Source organism: Phytophthora ramorum (assembly GCF_020800215.1).
Source record: "Phytophthora ramorum isolate Pr-102 chromosome Unknown Phyram_PR-102_s0021, whole genome shotgun sequence".
Taxonomy (NCBI): Eukaryota; Oomycota; class Peronosporomycetes; order Peronosporales; family Peronosporaceae; genus Phytophthora; species Phytophthora ramorum.
Genome location: NW_027150667.1, coordinates 629187 through 643773, shown reverse-complemented (window position 1 = coordinate 643773; position 14587 = coordinate 629187). Strand labels below are relative to the sequence as shown.

The 14587-nt window shown below is 54.2% G+C and overlaps 5 protein-coding genes across 5 annotated transcripts; 3 read left to right on the top strand and 2 right to left on the bottom strand.

The window, feature by feature from the left end:
* Positions 1–1617: 1617 nt before the first annotated feature.
* KRP23_14534 (Ragulator complex protein LAMTOR2) lies at positions 1618–2314 on the top strand (the record flags this gene model as incomplete). The annotated part of the gene is made up of 4 exons (XM_067885367.1): positions 1618–1685; positions 1834–1999; positions 2090–2182; positions 2261–2314. The coding sequence occupies 4 exons, from the start codon at positions 1618–1620 to the stop codon at positions 2312–2314; spliced, it is 381 nt and encodes a 126-aa protein (XP_067737549.1).
* A 190-nt stretch (positions 2315–2504) lies between these two features.
* On the bottom strand, positions 2505–5285 carry KRP23_14533 (uncharacterized protein; the record flags this gene model as incomplete). The annotated part of the gene is made up of 1 exon (XM_067885366.1): positions 2505–5285. One exon carries the CDS (start codon positions 5283–5285, stop codon positions 2505–2507), a length of 2781 nt encoding a protein of 926 aa, XP_067737548.1.
* Positions 5286–5597: 312 nt separating this feature from the next.
* KRP23_14532 (E3 ubiquitin-protein ligase RNF169) lies at positions 5598–6839 on the top strand (the record flags this gene model as incomplete). The annotated part of the gene is made up of 2 exons (XM_067885363.1): positions 5598–5743; positions 5816–6839. 2 exons carry the CDS (start codon positions 5598–5600, stop codon positions 6837–6839), a joined length of 1170 nt encoding a protein of 389 aa, XP_067737547.1.
* A 60-nt stretch (positions 6840–6899) lies between these two features.
* On the bottom strand, positions 6900–10735 carry KRP23_14531 (uncharacterized protein; the record flags this gene model as incomplete). The annotated part of the gene is made up of 4 exons (XM_067885362.1): positions 6900–7049; positions 7126–7213; positions 7277–8681; positions 9478–10735. The coding sequence occupies 4 exons, from the start codon at positions 10733–10735 to the stop codon at positions 6900–6902; spliced, it is 2901 nt and encodes a 966-aa protein (XP_067737546.1).
* Positions 10736–11206: 471 nt separating this feature from the next.
* Positions 11207–13879, top strand: KRP23_14530 (Cilia- and flagella-associated protein 58; the record flags this gene model as incomplete). Its single annotated transcript, XM_067885361.1, has 1 exon — positions 11207–13879. The coding sequence occupies one exon, from the start codon at positions 11207–11209 to the stop codon at positions 13877–13879; it is 2673 nt and encodes an 890-aa protein (XP_067737545.1).
* Between the last annotated feature and the right edge of the window lie 708 nt (positions 13880–14587).

Sequence of the window (14587 nt, the reverse complement as noted above, 5' to 3'; positions counted from 1 at the left end):
CAAAAACAGCACGACCTCAAAATGGCCGTTTTTGATAGCTTTCGTCATTGCGTCAACCGTGCAACCTTCGCTACGGTGGTAGTGGAGCCATTTTACGACATCAAGATGGCCATACATTGCAGCGCTATCCATGGCCCACGTGGTGCATCCTTCGCTCCGATTAGCATGAAGCCACTTCACGATCTCCAAGTGGCCACGCCTTGCAGCCCAGCCTATTCCCCGCGTACATCCTTCCGTGCGATTGTGATGTAACCATTTCACAACATCCAAATGGCCTGCACGAGCAGCCCCATCCATGGCAGCAGCAGAGCACCCTTCACTTCGATTCACGTGCAGCCATTTCAGAATCTCTAGATGACCGGACTGAGCTGCCGTATCCATCACAAAGGTGGACGAGTCTTCCCAAGTGTACTCATCATTCAACCATTTAACCACTTCCAGATGCCCACTCCTGACCGCACGGTACATTGTCCAGGCATCACATGGATCGTCGCAGTTTGCACGCAGCCACTGAAGGACTTCCAAGTGGCCTCCAGAGGCCGCAGCGATCATAATGCCCGCCTCCCAGTTGTGGCAATTATTTTCTTGAAACCACCGCACCACCTCTAGATGTCCGTTCTCAGCAGCATTCCGTGCAGCTTCACTTCTTAGAGGCAGACCCACCACACCATGAAGCCACTTCACAATATCCAAATGACCACCAGCGGCGGCGGCATGCATCGCGTCCTTATTCGGGTGTCCAATGTCGAGAGAATACACATACTCCAAGAATGGCAGCTCTCCGCGTCGAGCAGCAGCAGCACAATGGATACTCGGGTTTTCGACCTCGCAGTTCTCCAAAATCCACTCTGCCGTTGTCCATTTCGAAGCCAGTTGAGCACTCCACAGCGCGTCACCTGCAGCCACGAAATGGTCTTCGTAGAGCCACCAAATGACATCCAAATTGCCTGCCTGTCCTGCAGCTTCCATCACTTTTCTTAAGCACTCACGTCGAGGAGGGGCGCGAACCCGTAGCCACTTCACAGCTTCTCTATGTCCGTTAATCAATGCTCTGCACATTTCAACACCGCCCCAGCACGCTCTCTCCTGGTGGTTATCAAACAACCATTGCAAAATCTCCACGTGTCCCCCAGCCGCTGCTCCATTGACAACTTTCGTCAGGAATTCCTCTGGGAGATATCTCTCCACCAACCACCGAACAGCTTCTAAATCCCCTTTTTCAGCTGCAAACCAACTGGTCCGATTGAACAAATACCGACGATAGAACACGTCCATTGTGCGCGAACGTTTCTTGCTGGAGACGTACTGCATCAAGTACAAACTGCCAGTTTTCTCGAAAATCTCAGCGAAATTCCACGAGGGCGAAAAGACGTCCATAAACGCGTCGATGCACTGCGCCACATGCGGCAACTCGCCACCATGTTCGGTCAGGCAGTACTTACTAACAACTGCAACGCTTGTTAGCAGCATTGGGCTCTGCGTGGGCCAGGAAATGGTCTTGAACCCACTCGTCGGAATTGGACGTGCGTTCCAAATTCTGATTTGGTCATTTAACTCATTTGTAATTTTGAAACAAGTCTAAATCAAGAAACACTAAAAACCAAGAAGACCGAAAAGATGCTGCGAGCGAAGGTGCTGCCGGAGGTTCTGGGGCAGATCGTGGGCGACGGCATCACTGCGTGCATGTGCGTTATGCACCTCCATAATTCTCGCTATATTGCACATGCAACGCCGCAAAGTGCAGCGTTCACCGCCCTCTCTGTCCAAAGTTACGCGTGTCTAAAGTCTCTTCCTCCTCTGCCAATGTTCTTCTTTCTGTCGCAATTTCTCCAGGCTCATGACGTTGGAGGGGGCACTCGTAGGATCCGTGGGCGACGGAGATGCCGTGGACCACAAAGTGGTGGGCGCCATCGCCTCCCACACATGGGGCGAATACCTACACGCCGGCAAAGAGGCCAACCCCACGGGGGACCTGCGCACGATGTTAGTGGAGCTCGAGGCAAGGCCCTGCGACGGCTTTTTCTGCTGTTTTGCAGTTGCTGATGATACAGGAGTATTGACACTGTGGTGGTGTCGTTGTTTTATGCAGCATGGCCGACTGGCGATGACTGTGGCGGGAAAAAACTTCCTGCTCTGTGCGTATTCGAGCACGGACGCTCCGGCTGGACTGCTCAAGGCTAAGGTGGTGATGCAGATGAAGGAGCTTGTTGCTGTTGGGAGTGACGTCGTGCTCATGATGGTGGTGGGTCGTTTGTGGCAGGTGGAGACGCTGGGGGCGTACCTGACGGCGTCGCTGGACCAGATCGAAATGTAAATCGAATAATTCGTTCAGTTCGAGAGCTGCAAGAACAAAAGTGAGGACTCCACTGTGCGCTACTGTTTGCTATACTACCGGTAGAGGTGGCTGCGTCGAGAATGGGGTCTTGCATTTAAAATCTAACAGGTAGGCTGCCGTGGAAGGCGTGGTCTATGCGCTACCAAACAAAACTAGGAGCCTCCAGTCTTCAAACCTTCAGACGGAAGTCGTCAAGCTTCTTACCGCCGAGCCGATCAAGGCGCCTCTCGAGCCAGAGCTCTGTGGCGGGCGTCAAGCCGCCATCCATGGACTCCAAAATCTGCAATAGCCGACGGAACTCGGGGAAGTTGTTAGCGTCCAGCAACCGTGCAAATACAGGTACAACCGTCTTTCCGAGCGGCTTCACGCCATAAAGGTTGTACCAGTCCTGTAGGAACCCAATAAGATCCTCAACCGTCACAGGGGCGTCGGAGCCCACCAGCAGAGTCCTTGCAGCCGTCGCATTTTCAGCACTGAGCTCGTCGTCGTCGCCATCCAGCTTCAACTCTCCACTGAGTCCAAGCTCCTGCTCGATGGCATCGCGATCAGATATGTTCAGTAGCTCAGACAGCTCCGAGTTCAATGCTGCTTCCGCTGCTTCAGAGGTGTCGTCATCTTCGCTCTCTTCTGCCGCTTCACCTGCGGTCTCTGCGTCGCCTTCGTTTTCGTCGGTGCTATCCATCATGTAGGGCTCGTCACTCCGCGTTACATTTCGCTGGTGTAGCAGGCAAAGTGCAATTCGGTGAATAGCTTCTTGCGACGGCTTCATGCCAACATTGTGCATTTCTTGTAGTAGCGAGTGCGCGGCACGCACGTCTTGACTGGTCACGCATTGGAAAATGAGCTGGTCGTACTCGCGCTGGGCTAGCTGTTGTGTGCCCAGCAAACGCTGTTGCTGGCGCACGAGGGCCTCCGTCTCCTCTTCGCGCCAGAACCGCACGGCAGCGCACACGGCATGCTCAAAGAACTTGGTCAGCTTTTCGCGAGTCTCGGGGTCCAGCAGATCTAAGCCAGCAGACTCCACGGCTCCAGAGACCGAGTTAACTTGCTTGAAGACGCGAGACATCATGTGAGGACTCACGAACTTCTGTCGTTGTGTAAGACGCTTGTCCAAACGCCGGGCGGCCTTCATGTACTGCTCCATAAGTTTGATGCTAACATCCAAATCACTTTCGACATCGAAGCCAGCGTCCAAAAGCTTGTTCACCACGAAATCCACTGTCGTGTCCCCGCGCTTCAAGAAGTCCTTGATCAACACCTGGTTAGCCTTGAGAACACGCGCGTTAGTCAGTCGCCGTTCAAGAACCTGGGCTCTCCCAGACTCTTGTTCGACAAGCTGGTTTGCCACACCCTGCTGCTTCAACAGCTCACGCAATTCATGTTCGTCCAGCTTAACGTCTTCCCCGTCGACTTTTTTCATGATGTTGTCGATGGTCTTCTCAGCCTTGGTTAACTTCCGCATCACACGATCGTACATTCTCCTCATCTCCTGCACGCGCGGCGAGGTTTCCACATCGCTGCCCTCCGCACGCGCCAAAGCGTCATCACGAGAAAGCATCAGAATGTCCATCAAAGACCATGGGTAAATCTCCAGCGCTGTCAAGAACGGTTCCTTGGAAAGCACAGGTTTCTCGTCCTGAGTACTCAGAGGAGCACACTCAACGTACTCATCGAGAACTCGCTTCACTGGAGCAATGAGTCCACACGCGGCCGCAGCCTTAATGCGCATCGTGTAGACCTCGTCGTATTGCGTCGTCGTAGCATAGTTGAACTTGGGGAAGGCGCCAGAAAGCTGCTTGTCAACGAACATGAAGACCTTCCGCAGCTGGTCTACGTCTCTTTTGTACACGCTGGCTGACAGCGAGCTGAAACGCTCGGTGCTCGAGTGCACGATAGCCTTCATAGCGTTAACCCAGAGCATGTGCACGTGCTCACTAGCGGCTGCAGAGCCCGATGACGTGAGTTCCCCCACCAGCTTCGAGTGCAGCAGCTGACTGAGCGTCGCAGGGATCTCGTTCCAACGCGCGCCAAGCAACAGAGCCTCGTAGGTGTCCACATCTACCACAAGATTGCGCGCCACCATCAGCTGCAGCATACGCGAGAACTTGACGCCATTGTCCGCGTACACGCGGAGCGCTTCATTGTAAGGTCCCGTGGTTCTCTTCAGCTTGCCTCCTTCCGTCAGGCCAATACTGCGTTCATACGAATCCAGCTGCGCTTCAATTCCCTTAATCAGCCGTTGGTGGAACAGCTCAAACTCCTTCTCCGTCTTGAGCTGCAGCGGTCGCTCCTCCCGATCCACAATACGTATGATCTCCCGCTCCCACATGTCGTCGGGCACGTCCTTCAGTAGCTCACGGAGGTCCTGCACGTTGGTCTGTCTCGGCCCACTGATCAATTGCAGCGCCACGTTGCGGATGAGGTACTGCTGCGTCCTCTCCGTGGGCAAGAAGCCAAGCGTCTGCATCTGCGACGTCAGCGCCGTCGCCAGCTCGAACTGCCTCTGCTTGGAAGCAATGGCCACGCCGCTCTCGTAGGCGCGGCCGACGTCTTCGCTGAGCTGTGGCGTCTCGTACTGTCTCTGCAACGTCGTCACGTCCTGCAGCCAGAGCAGCAGCGCCTCAGCGGGCGTCACGTACGCCTCATTGTCGTCGAATAGCGCGTTGCATCGCGTCTTCAGCACCTTCACGACAGCCTCACGCTGTTCTTCAGTCACTTGCGGGGTGGCTGTCGTTGCAGCGGCCGCTGGACTAGCGTCAGAAGCGAAGGAGCGAGTGGTTAACTGAGAAACGACGTAACCCACGCTACAACGCGAGTTCTGCAGCGATGGAGACCGCGTTGGAAGCGTCAGCGCCGCGCGAACTGCTGCAGAGGAAGACGCGCGAGTTACACGCCAGCGAGAAGGCGCCGCCGCGGTCGAGAGTCGCCGCAGACGCAGCGCGCGATGCATCTCCTCCTGGCCAGACGATGTTAAAGGGAGACGCGAGCCAAAAGCTGAGGTGCTCAAGCGATAAACTGCGTAACCGGGGTACACTGAGTCAACTGACTTGAAGTTTGTATGAAGCCGTTCAAAATTCAATTCGATTGCTTCACCCCGTGAAGCATGATACTCGAACTCTCGTTATCACAATATGTTACTATTTAAGTATATTGTATATGTGAATACACTTCCTTTATAACATTCTCCTCTAACATTTATACAAGCGTAGGCCGCAACTCCCAAGTGTCTATTTGAAAGCGTAGTGACGGCAAGTAACCATTGATGGCGCTCACTCGGTCTCCGGCGTCGACGGCGGCGCTAGCGCCTCCTGCGAGCTCCGTGTCCATCCCCATCCGCTTCCAGTGTCCTCTGTGTCTGGACGTGCTGCGGCGCCCCATCCAGCTGCCGTGCTGCCACCGCTACCTCTGGTAACTGCAGTCGGCAACCTTCCTTCGCATGCGACGTCTTGCTAACCATTATGCACCTTTGTTGTATCACAGTATGGAGTGTTTCGAGCGCGGTCTGGAGCTCACATCGGTCAACTGCGGCTTCTGCAGACGCCGCGTGGTCGGCTTCGCGCGCACCAAGCAGTACAAGGTGGACGCAGCCATGTGGGCGGCCGTCAAGGCGCGGTGTCCGTTTCTAGGAGACACTGCGGACGACAGAGAGCCGCTTGTCGAGTTCTTTGACGAGGACGCCCCGCCGTTGCACGCTAGCGGTGAGGACCATCCGACTACGGAGCAGAAAAGCAGTGGAGAGCTCAAGGCGTTCTACGATCGGCAACTCCAGCAGCATCAGACGCACGTGAAGCAGGCGGAGCAGCGCGCGCTGGAGCAGACGATCGAGTTCTTGCAGAATGACCCAGAGTTCACGGCGTCGTTGGCTGCGTCATCCCCAGCCTCGTCGACGTCGTCCTCGTCTTCAGGTCTACAGATGTCAGGCGTCACACAGGGGGCCAAAAAGAAGGTGAAGGTGAACGCGGCGCCCATGGCCACGAGGAGTGCGAGTCATCGTCCTGTTACCCGCTCCGCGGTGAGCGCTGCTGATGAGAAACAGCCCAAGCTGGACCACTTTTTCGGATCTGCGCGCACGACGTCGAGTCACGCGGGACACAATTTGCGGCGCACTCATTCTGCTAATGTCGGGCTCTCGTCGCCGCGTGCTCACACGCATCTGAAGATTGACGAGCCGCACAAGAAGTACTTCCTGCGCAGCGCATCGCACAGCCCGACTCCGACCAAAGAGCGACGGCGGCAACCGGCCAAGGGAGGACGCAAGCCGCTTCTTCAGTTGACGCTGGATACGACAATCTCTCCGGTTGCACTACACACTCGCAGTCGGGGTCTGAAGCGTGCAAATTCAGTTGGCTCGGAGTCCTCTAAGATGCGTACACGGCAGAGTCGACGGAGGAGCTCGTGGAAGTGCGCAGAATGTACCTACACGAACACTTGCTTCGACGGTCGCTGCAGCATGTGCCGCAGCCTACCGCCTCCTGACGCTTATAACGCGCAAGCCTCTCAGTAATTTAACAAAAAGCAGTGTTGTCATGTTTGCTGTTGTAATGTCCAAGCAAATTACATATATTCACTGTGTCTTCGTTGTCTTCACGGCCTGTTTGGGACTCCGCTGACAGCAGCGCCGCAACGCAAAATGATAGATCATGCTGGCGTTGAACAAGGCAAGCAGCAATACGATGGAGCCGAGAACCCTTGGCGTTGACGCATCGATGACGGACTGCAGAAAAAGAAACAGTTAATGCCTTACTGCCGAGGCAATCAAAAGCCGCTGCTTTGATACATGTAGGCTTTACCTGAATGCGTCGATGGGAGGCGTCATCGTAAGGCTCAGTGACAGTTTGATCCCAATTGAAGCGACCGTCAGCTGTGTACTCGAGAATTCTGCAGACAGGAGAAGCATTAGTTGGAAGTTTGTGTGCCGTTGCAATGCTCTTCAAAGTTTACCCGTAGTTGCGCCCCAAGAAGACGCGGTCGTACTCGATGTACCAAGGTGAGCTGCGTGGTAAAAGCGAAGGGAGCACTGGAACATACCGAGCCCATGAATTCACTATCTCGAACAGTGGTGTGAGCTGTGTGATCAGGTAGTAATATGGGATCAGCTTTGAGTCCTGGATAGATGTCGAGCCATTCGTGATGCCACTTGTGATCAACTGATCCAAGCAACCAGAGCTGGGTCCCTCGGTCCCACATACGCGCGAGTGGGCCATCATGTGCAGATCCCCTCCCACCAACAGACTTACAAGGGGCGAAAACTCGCCAGGTCGTTTCTGTTGGTTGTACCCTTGGAATATCTGGAAAATATCCTCAAGTCCCATTCGCTGTTCTGCCATGCCAGGGTACGTCTCGTGTTCGACGACATGAGCTATAGCCGCTGAAAATGCTGACTGGAAAAACAATGGCATACTGGCAAAGATCACCACTGTGCTCTGGCCCTCCTTGCTCCATGTCTGCAATTTTCCATCAAGAAATTGCCTCTGATCATTACCCACCAATTTGGGTAGGTCTTCAGGCGCATCGAAGAAACTGCGTTCAAAGCGCACGTCCATGAAAAGTAGCTTCAGTCGCTGAAGCTCCACAGCAAAATACACGGGGTATGCTTGAATGATGTCACCAAGCGAATCTTCGAGGAAATCCACGCTGTCCCAGGGGAACTCATGGTACAGCTGATACTGGAACTCGTAGTAGGCTTGCAGGCCAGCTCGACAATGCAGCTGGAGCGCTACAAGCCGCTCTCGCTCTTCTTCACTCAAGAGCGAGTTCTGAGGACCTTTGAAGGCCTTTTGAATAAGCTCATGGTTGAAATTGTTAATAATTTCGTGGTCATCAGGGAGCATCCAGTGCGCTCCGATACGCAGTACGCGTTGTGCTGCCTTCCTCCCGAACGTTTCCCTGTAAATGGCTCGAAATTGCGCCAAAACAGCCTCAAATCTAGCACGTTTCTGCTTCGGATCCTCCATCTCCTTCGCCGGAAAAGGAACCACCTTGATACTTGATTCTCCTGCATCTGCATATATCTGATCGCCCAGATGTGCCATCCCAAAATGCACCGAGGACGCCCCCACAGCGTCATCGTGCGCTTCAACGTCGCTCGCCAGTCGTTCCATCAGCACGTCGTCGTGGTCGTCCACATACCGATCGCATGACACGACTACCACCCGATCCGTCCACACCTCCCCGGTGGCCTCTCCATTCTCCTCTCGCGCTGTGTGGAACAGGGCCGTCGCCGTCTCCGTGGGCTCGTCTGCCTCGAACTGGACGACGTATCTCCGTCCTGGCTCCAGATCTCGCAGCCCAACGACTCGCGGGCGCTCTTCAAGACCAGATAGTGATAACTCAAGTGTCTGGTCGGCTGTAGAATGTGATAATTCCTCTTGAGTATGCGCCATAGTATTGTACACTCGGACACGCAACTTCGTCGTGGATGTAGGGACTTGGTCGTAGAGAATGCGGGCCGACGATGACGTCACGTCCCCCACAACCAGCAGCAGAGAATCACCGATTGTTCCAGTTATTGATCCAAATATTGTCGATGCTGCTGTCACCTGCAGCCACGCGCACAGTAGCGCCAACACCCAGCGACTTCCAGCCATTTTCACCGGATTCCCACATGATTCGGTTCAACCTCCCATGCTGGAATTTGTATGGGTCCTTCTAATAGAGTCGTTGTGGTACATAGACGCGGCATCCTACTTTAGTGTTGGCCACACGATTTTGGGCACGGCTCAAAGTGAAATCAGGTGAGCGTTAATGAAAAGGCTGTTGAAAAAAAATCAACAAGGCGCCGCGCGCGTGTGCACTTTGGCACTTGACACGGCAACACACATCCGCTTACGCTGGAAAGCTTCACGTTTTACACAAAATATGCTCGCGTCTCATAGATAAATCTCTTGTGCCTCCACGGGTAGTGGGGCCTGTTCACACATTCGCAGCCGTCGATCACCGATAGTTGCTGCTGGCGGTGCTGTTGTTGTTGCTGCTGCTGCTGTTGCTGTATCGTGTTGACGAGCGCCCTGCACTCCGGGAACGGTCCTGAGGCAGTGAAGTCGAATGGTAAAAGCCCCGCCGTCCCCCGGTGCTAGGGCTGCTGTTGTAAAAGCTGGAAGACCGATGCCCGCTCTGGAAATGAGGCTTCATATCCATCATACTCTGGCTATGCCGCCATGGTGGCCGGTTGGGCGGGTACTTCGCGAAAGACTGCTGGTTAGCTGCCGCAGCGGCGGCGCTGATAGGGAGATCGGCGACAGGACTGCCTCCCTTACGCGGGTCACCCACGTCCCAGTTCGACTTCCTTTTCCTCCTCCGCTCGGCTCTGCGCTTCGCCTCCTCAGACATCGGTAGGTCGCTGCGCTCCAAACTGCGCTTCCTTGCACGGTCATGATGACGATCTGATATGTCTCTCCGGTAGCTCTCCTCTCCCTTGTCCACGCTGCTGCTGCTGCTGCTCTTCCTCTCCAGCTTCGGAGCAACCGTTTCCCTCTTTGGGAGTTCTTTCTTTTCAGTCACGACAGGTTTCTCCTGCTCGGTTGCAGCGGGGGAGAACTTGGCTGCTGCTGCTGCTGTGTTGTTGTGTGGTGTGTCACTGTCCTTCACCTTCCCTGACGGACTGATTGAGGATGTGGTAGTGGGGCTGTTCCGCTCCAGAGGAGGGGACAAATGCGACGATTCGTTGTTCAGCGGGGTCTTCACACGCAACTCCGCTGATGAAGAGGCAGCCGAGCCACCCGCACTGGAGGCCTTAGGAGGCGCCGCAGCATTGGCTGTTTTAGGCGTAGTCGTCGCTGCAGCCGATTTAGGAGTGAACGTCTCTGCAGCCTGTTTCTCTGTAGTCTCTTCGTGTGGGTTGGTCTCCGCGACACTGACGGGTGCAGAGGCGGGGGCTGGCTTTATATCTTTCTCTGTGGGAACAGGGGGCACCCTCGAAGGAACAGGTTTATCTGAGATCGTGGGCATCTCCTGTTTCTCAGCGGCTACCACCAACGCAGGTGGCGCGGCAGGGGTCACCTGGCCCGCTGACATGGGTGACGTGGATACCGCCGACACAGCAGCCGTCTCAGTCTCCTCCTCCTCCTTCTCAGGTCCTTCCTCCGAACTACTCGCGTCCTTCTCCTTGATCGTGTCGAGCTGGGCGCTCCAGAGCTGGATCCAGCGCTTCTTGGGCGTGAGCTTCCGCTCGAACGGCCCCTTGGCGCCTCCCGCCCCGGCGACCACCTTGAGCTTCCTGCCGGCCTTGGCCTTCATGCCCGAGTACTTGTTCTTCTTCCCCTTCTTGCCGCGGCCCCCCTGTCTAGCCGCGTCGTGCGGCTCCTGTGATCTGCCGGGGGCCTCCGCGCCGTCCCGCGTCTCCTGCTCCATGCGCTCGATGCTGGCGATGATCTGCGCCATCTTCCGCTCCTCGCGACTCATGCTGTGTCTGCCCTGCCTGCCTGTCTACCGATCGATCCGCGCGTCGATCTCCCGCGTCCGTGCTGCCTTGCCTGCGTCCGCGCCTTCTTCCAACTAAGCCGCGCTGCTACGCGCTCCCTCCGACCATAGTGGATCCAAGAGGTTTATCACTTTCAATAAACCTCTTGGACTTTGTATGGGATCCACCACACTTGCGTTTTGTAGCAAACCCAAATTGGGTACTTTTGGCTAAATTGGGTACGTTTGGCCCAAATGATTGGGTCCGCTCAAAGCCAAATTGGGCTTTTTAAGTAGTAAACCCTAGCCCCCTACGTGTAGATCCGTTTTATGTAGGTGCACATCAATCTAGGATGCCACAACCTCACGACAGCAGAGTGATGGTCTGTAACCCGTCCGACCATCACTCAAAGTTGAAGCTTTCAGTTGCAGCGTCACTATTAATAATACCCAAGAGAAAACCTTGCAGAGAAGATGGCGGACGCTGCTGCGGCCGGCCTGGAGCGCGGGCTGACGCCGCAGTCCGCGGGCACGGACGGCGCATGGTTCACCGAAACGGAGACGACGGCGGCGGGCACTGGCACAGTCGTCGTGGCCGAGATGGAGGCCGTGCTGGCACAAACGCCCGAGGCCGTTTCACTGTACAAGTCGGAGCTGGAGAAGCTGCTGCTAGCCTTCGTCAAGTCGCAGGAGAGCGAACAGCGGCTGCTGCACCGCACCAAGGAGATCCTGGCAGAGATCCACTCGAGCCACGAGGCCATGCTGCGCGACCAAGAGGAAGAGAGCGAGGCGCTCGCGCAGAAGAAAAAGGCCAAGATCGAGCTTGACGCCGTGCTGCAGCAGATCGCGTCCACTAGACAGACTGAACTGGAGAAGCAGCAGAAGGTCAACGACCTTCGCGGCAAACTCGAGCTGCTCCAGGAAGAGGTGGCCAAGATGGCCATGCCGTCGGGGAACGGCGGCGATATTATTCTGAACGAGGAGCAGGAGCTGCAGATCGCAACTCTCAAGAACAAGCGTGCAGAATGCGCACGAGACGTTGAGGCCAAGACGATATCGCTCCAGGATCTGCGACAGGAATCTACAAACTTGTTTGCGCTGGTCCAGGAGGAGGAAGCCAAGAACGCACAACTCGAAGAAACTCAAGCCAATATTGTCCTCCAGATACATGAGAAACAGAGTCTTACGGAGAGGGAGGTGCGACGCAAAACAAGACTGGAGAAGGATCTGAAGGTGCTGAAACAGACCCATGAACGACTCCAAGTTGAGAACGCGACGATGGAGACTCTCAAGAAGGAGAACGAAGAGAACCTGCGCAAAAAAGAGCTGGCGATGCGCGAGTCCAAGCAAAAGATGGAGAAGTACTTGAAACAATACGACGGATTGTTCCGAACGACGCACTCGTTGACGGAGGCAATGCAATTGCAGTGGCAGAAGAATGTCGAGTTGCACAAGGAAAATGTGCAGGTGGAGCACGAACTGGACGTGAAGGAACAACAGACCCAGATCATTTCACGCGACGCACAGAAAATCGAGAAGCTCATGGATATCGCTAAAGAGCAGCTGCAGAATGTCGAGATGAAGCGCTCTGACTGCGAAACAGAAAAGGAGAAGGCAAAGCTAGAACTTGAGAACTTGATCAACATCTCGCTGGAAGCAGAAAAGAAGCAGAGCGAGTTGCTCACGAAGAAGCTGGAGGAAATGCTGAGAGAGCGTGAGGTGCTCAACAAGATGCTCGTGAAGGCAAATGATCGAACTCAAGCTACGTTTGACTTGATGAAGATTAAGGAAAACACAATGAAGAACTTGCAGAACGAGATCAACGGACTCAAGTCGCATGTGAAGAAGCAACGCGCTCAGATACAGCAGCTCGTTGGTGAACGGGAAAAGTACGAGAAGGAAGCGGCCAACGCGACGCAAAAGTTCATGACGTCGCTGGAGGAAGCAAAGCTGCAAGACCTGCAGGTCGTGTCACTTCAGCAGAAAATTGTCGAGAGTGAAAGCCGACTAAAGCAACAGCAGAATCTTTACGAGGCAGTCCGCACTGATCGGAATTTATACAGCAAGCAGCTAATCGAGAGTCAGGAAGAGATCGGGAATATGAAGCGCAAGTTCAAGATCATGAACCACCAGATTGAACAGCTCAAGGAAGAGATAACGTCCAAGGACCACGCGCTAGTGAAGGAGCACTTTGATCACCACAAAGTGGACAAGGAGAAGGAGATCCTCAAGAATGAGCTCCTGCGTATCAAAAAGCAAATCCAGTCATCGGAGCAGATTATCCTGAACCAAGAGCAGGAGATCACCAAGTTGGCAAAAATTATTCAGGAAGCTGATGAAGAAAAACAGCGGCAGGTCAAGGAATACGGTTGCGTCGTTCACGATCGCGATACTTTACGACAGCAGCTTATTCAGAGAAATGAGGAGCTCAGTGTGCTCTACGAGAAGATTAAGATTCAGAAGTCGACGCTATCAAAGGGCTACTTCCAGTACCAGGAAAAGCTGAAGGAGCTCAACAACCTGCAGTCGCGAATTCATTCTCTCACGCTCGAGAAAGACTCCAGCAGCAATCAACTGTCGCACGAGGGCTCACTCAAACAAGAACTCTTTCGTCTGGAAAAGGAGCTGCTGCAGGAGAAGACCAAGATTCGGGCTCTTTCGGAAGAACTCGACCACCCGCTGAATGTTCACCGCTGGCGCAAACTGGAAGGCAGTGACCCGAAGAGATTTGAGATGATTCGGAAGTTGCAGGCGATGCAGAAAAAATTGATTCGGAAGTATGAAGAGACTACCATCAAGGACCTTCTCATTTTGGAGAAGGAGAAGTTGTACGTCGAGCTGAAGACAATCTTAGCTCGACAGCCCGGTGCCGAGGTCGCCGAGCAACTGGTTGTCTACAAGGAGACACTCAAGGGGAAGCATAACCAAATGAAGCAGATGGAGGACGAGCTTCAAATGTACAAGATGCAGGTGAATGAGTACCGTCGCGACTTGGGGCAACTCGAGAAGGAAAAGCAGCAGATTCAACAGGAGTGGGTCAACAGGCAGTTAAAAGCACACAATAACCAGTTTAGCAATAGTAGAGGAGATGACGGAGGCATCCTGGGCTACAGTGACCCTGCCTCGTACGGCAATCCAGAAGACTGAAGGCTTCGCACTACCTGAGCAGAACTCTAGCTACGTTTTATTAATTCTAATTGCTTGTCGTTCTTTGGACTGTCGAAGGCCATGGATGCACTGCACTGCAGGCTGCCTCACTGCTTCTCAAACAGGATAGAGCATCAGGGTCACCTTGCACAAACAAATAAGTCGACGGGATGGGATCAAAAGGCTATCATTGCACAGCTCACCTCGAATACTGCTGATCAAAGGTGATGCCCATGACGTTTGAGGCAACAACTCGTTCCACACATGTTCGCAAGTACGAACTACCGTCACGATGTCCTGGTCAATACTAGTAGCGGCAAGAAAGCTCCAGGTAGCATCGACGCGCTGACGCAGCATCTCTTCGTCTTCAACTAGCACAAGCAACTGTTGCAGTTCTTCATCATAGCTCTTCAGTAGTGCAGCATCATCAGTGCGTTTTCAAAGGCTATGAACCAATCTACATGAACTTCATCACCTCAAGGTGCATTGCGACTGCAAACAGCGCAGGCATCTGAAGGCCTCTCTCCTTCTCCAGAAAGTCGAGAAGTAGCCTTCCATATCTCTTCTGGACTTGAGTTCTTGCGCTTGAAGAGAGTACACAGTCGGTTGGATACTTGACCTGCTGAAACTTTGCGGCGGTGGACTCGATCATGAACAGCAAGCGATCGAGCTGGCGGGTGCGTTTGGCAACACATTGAACCACCGAAA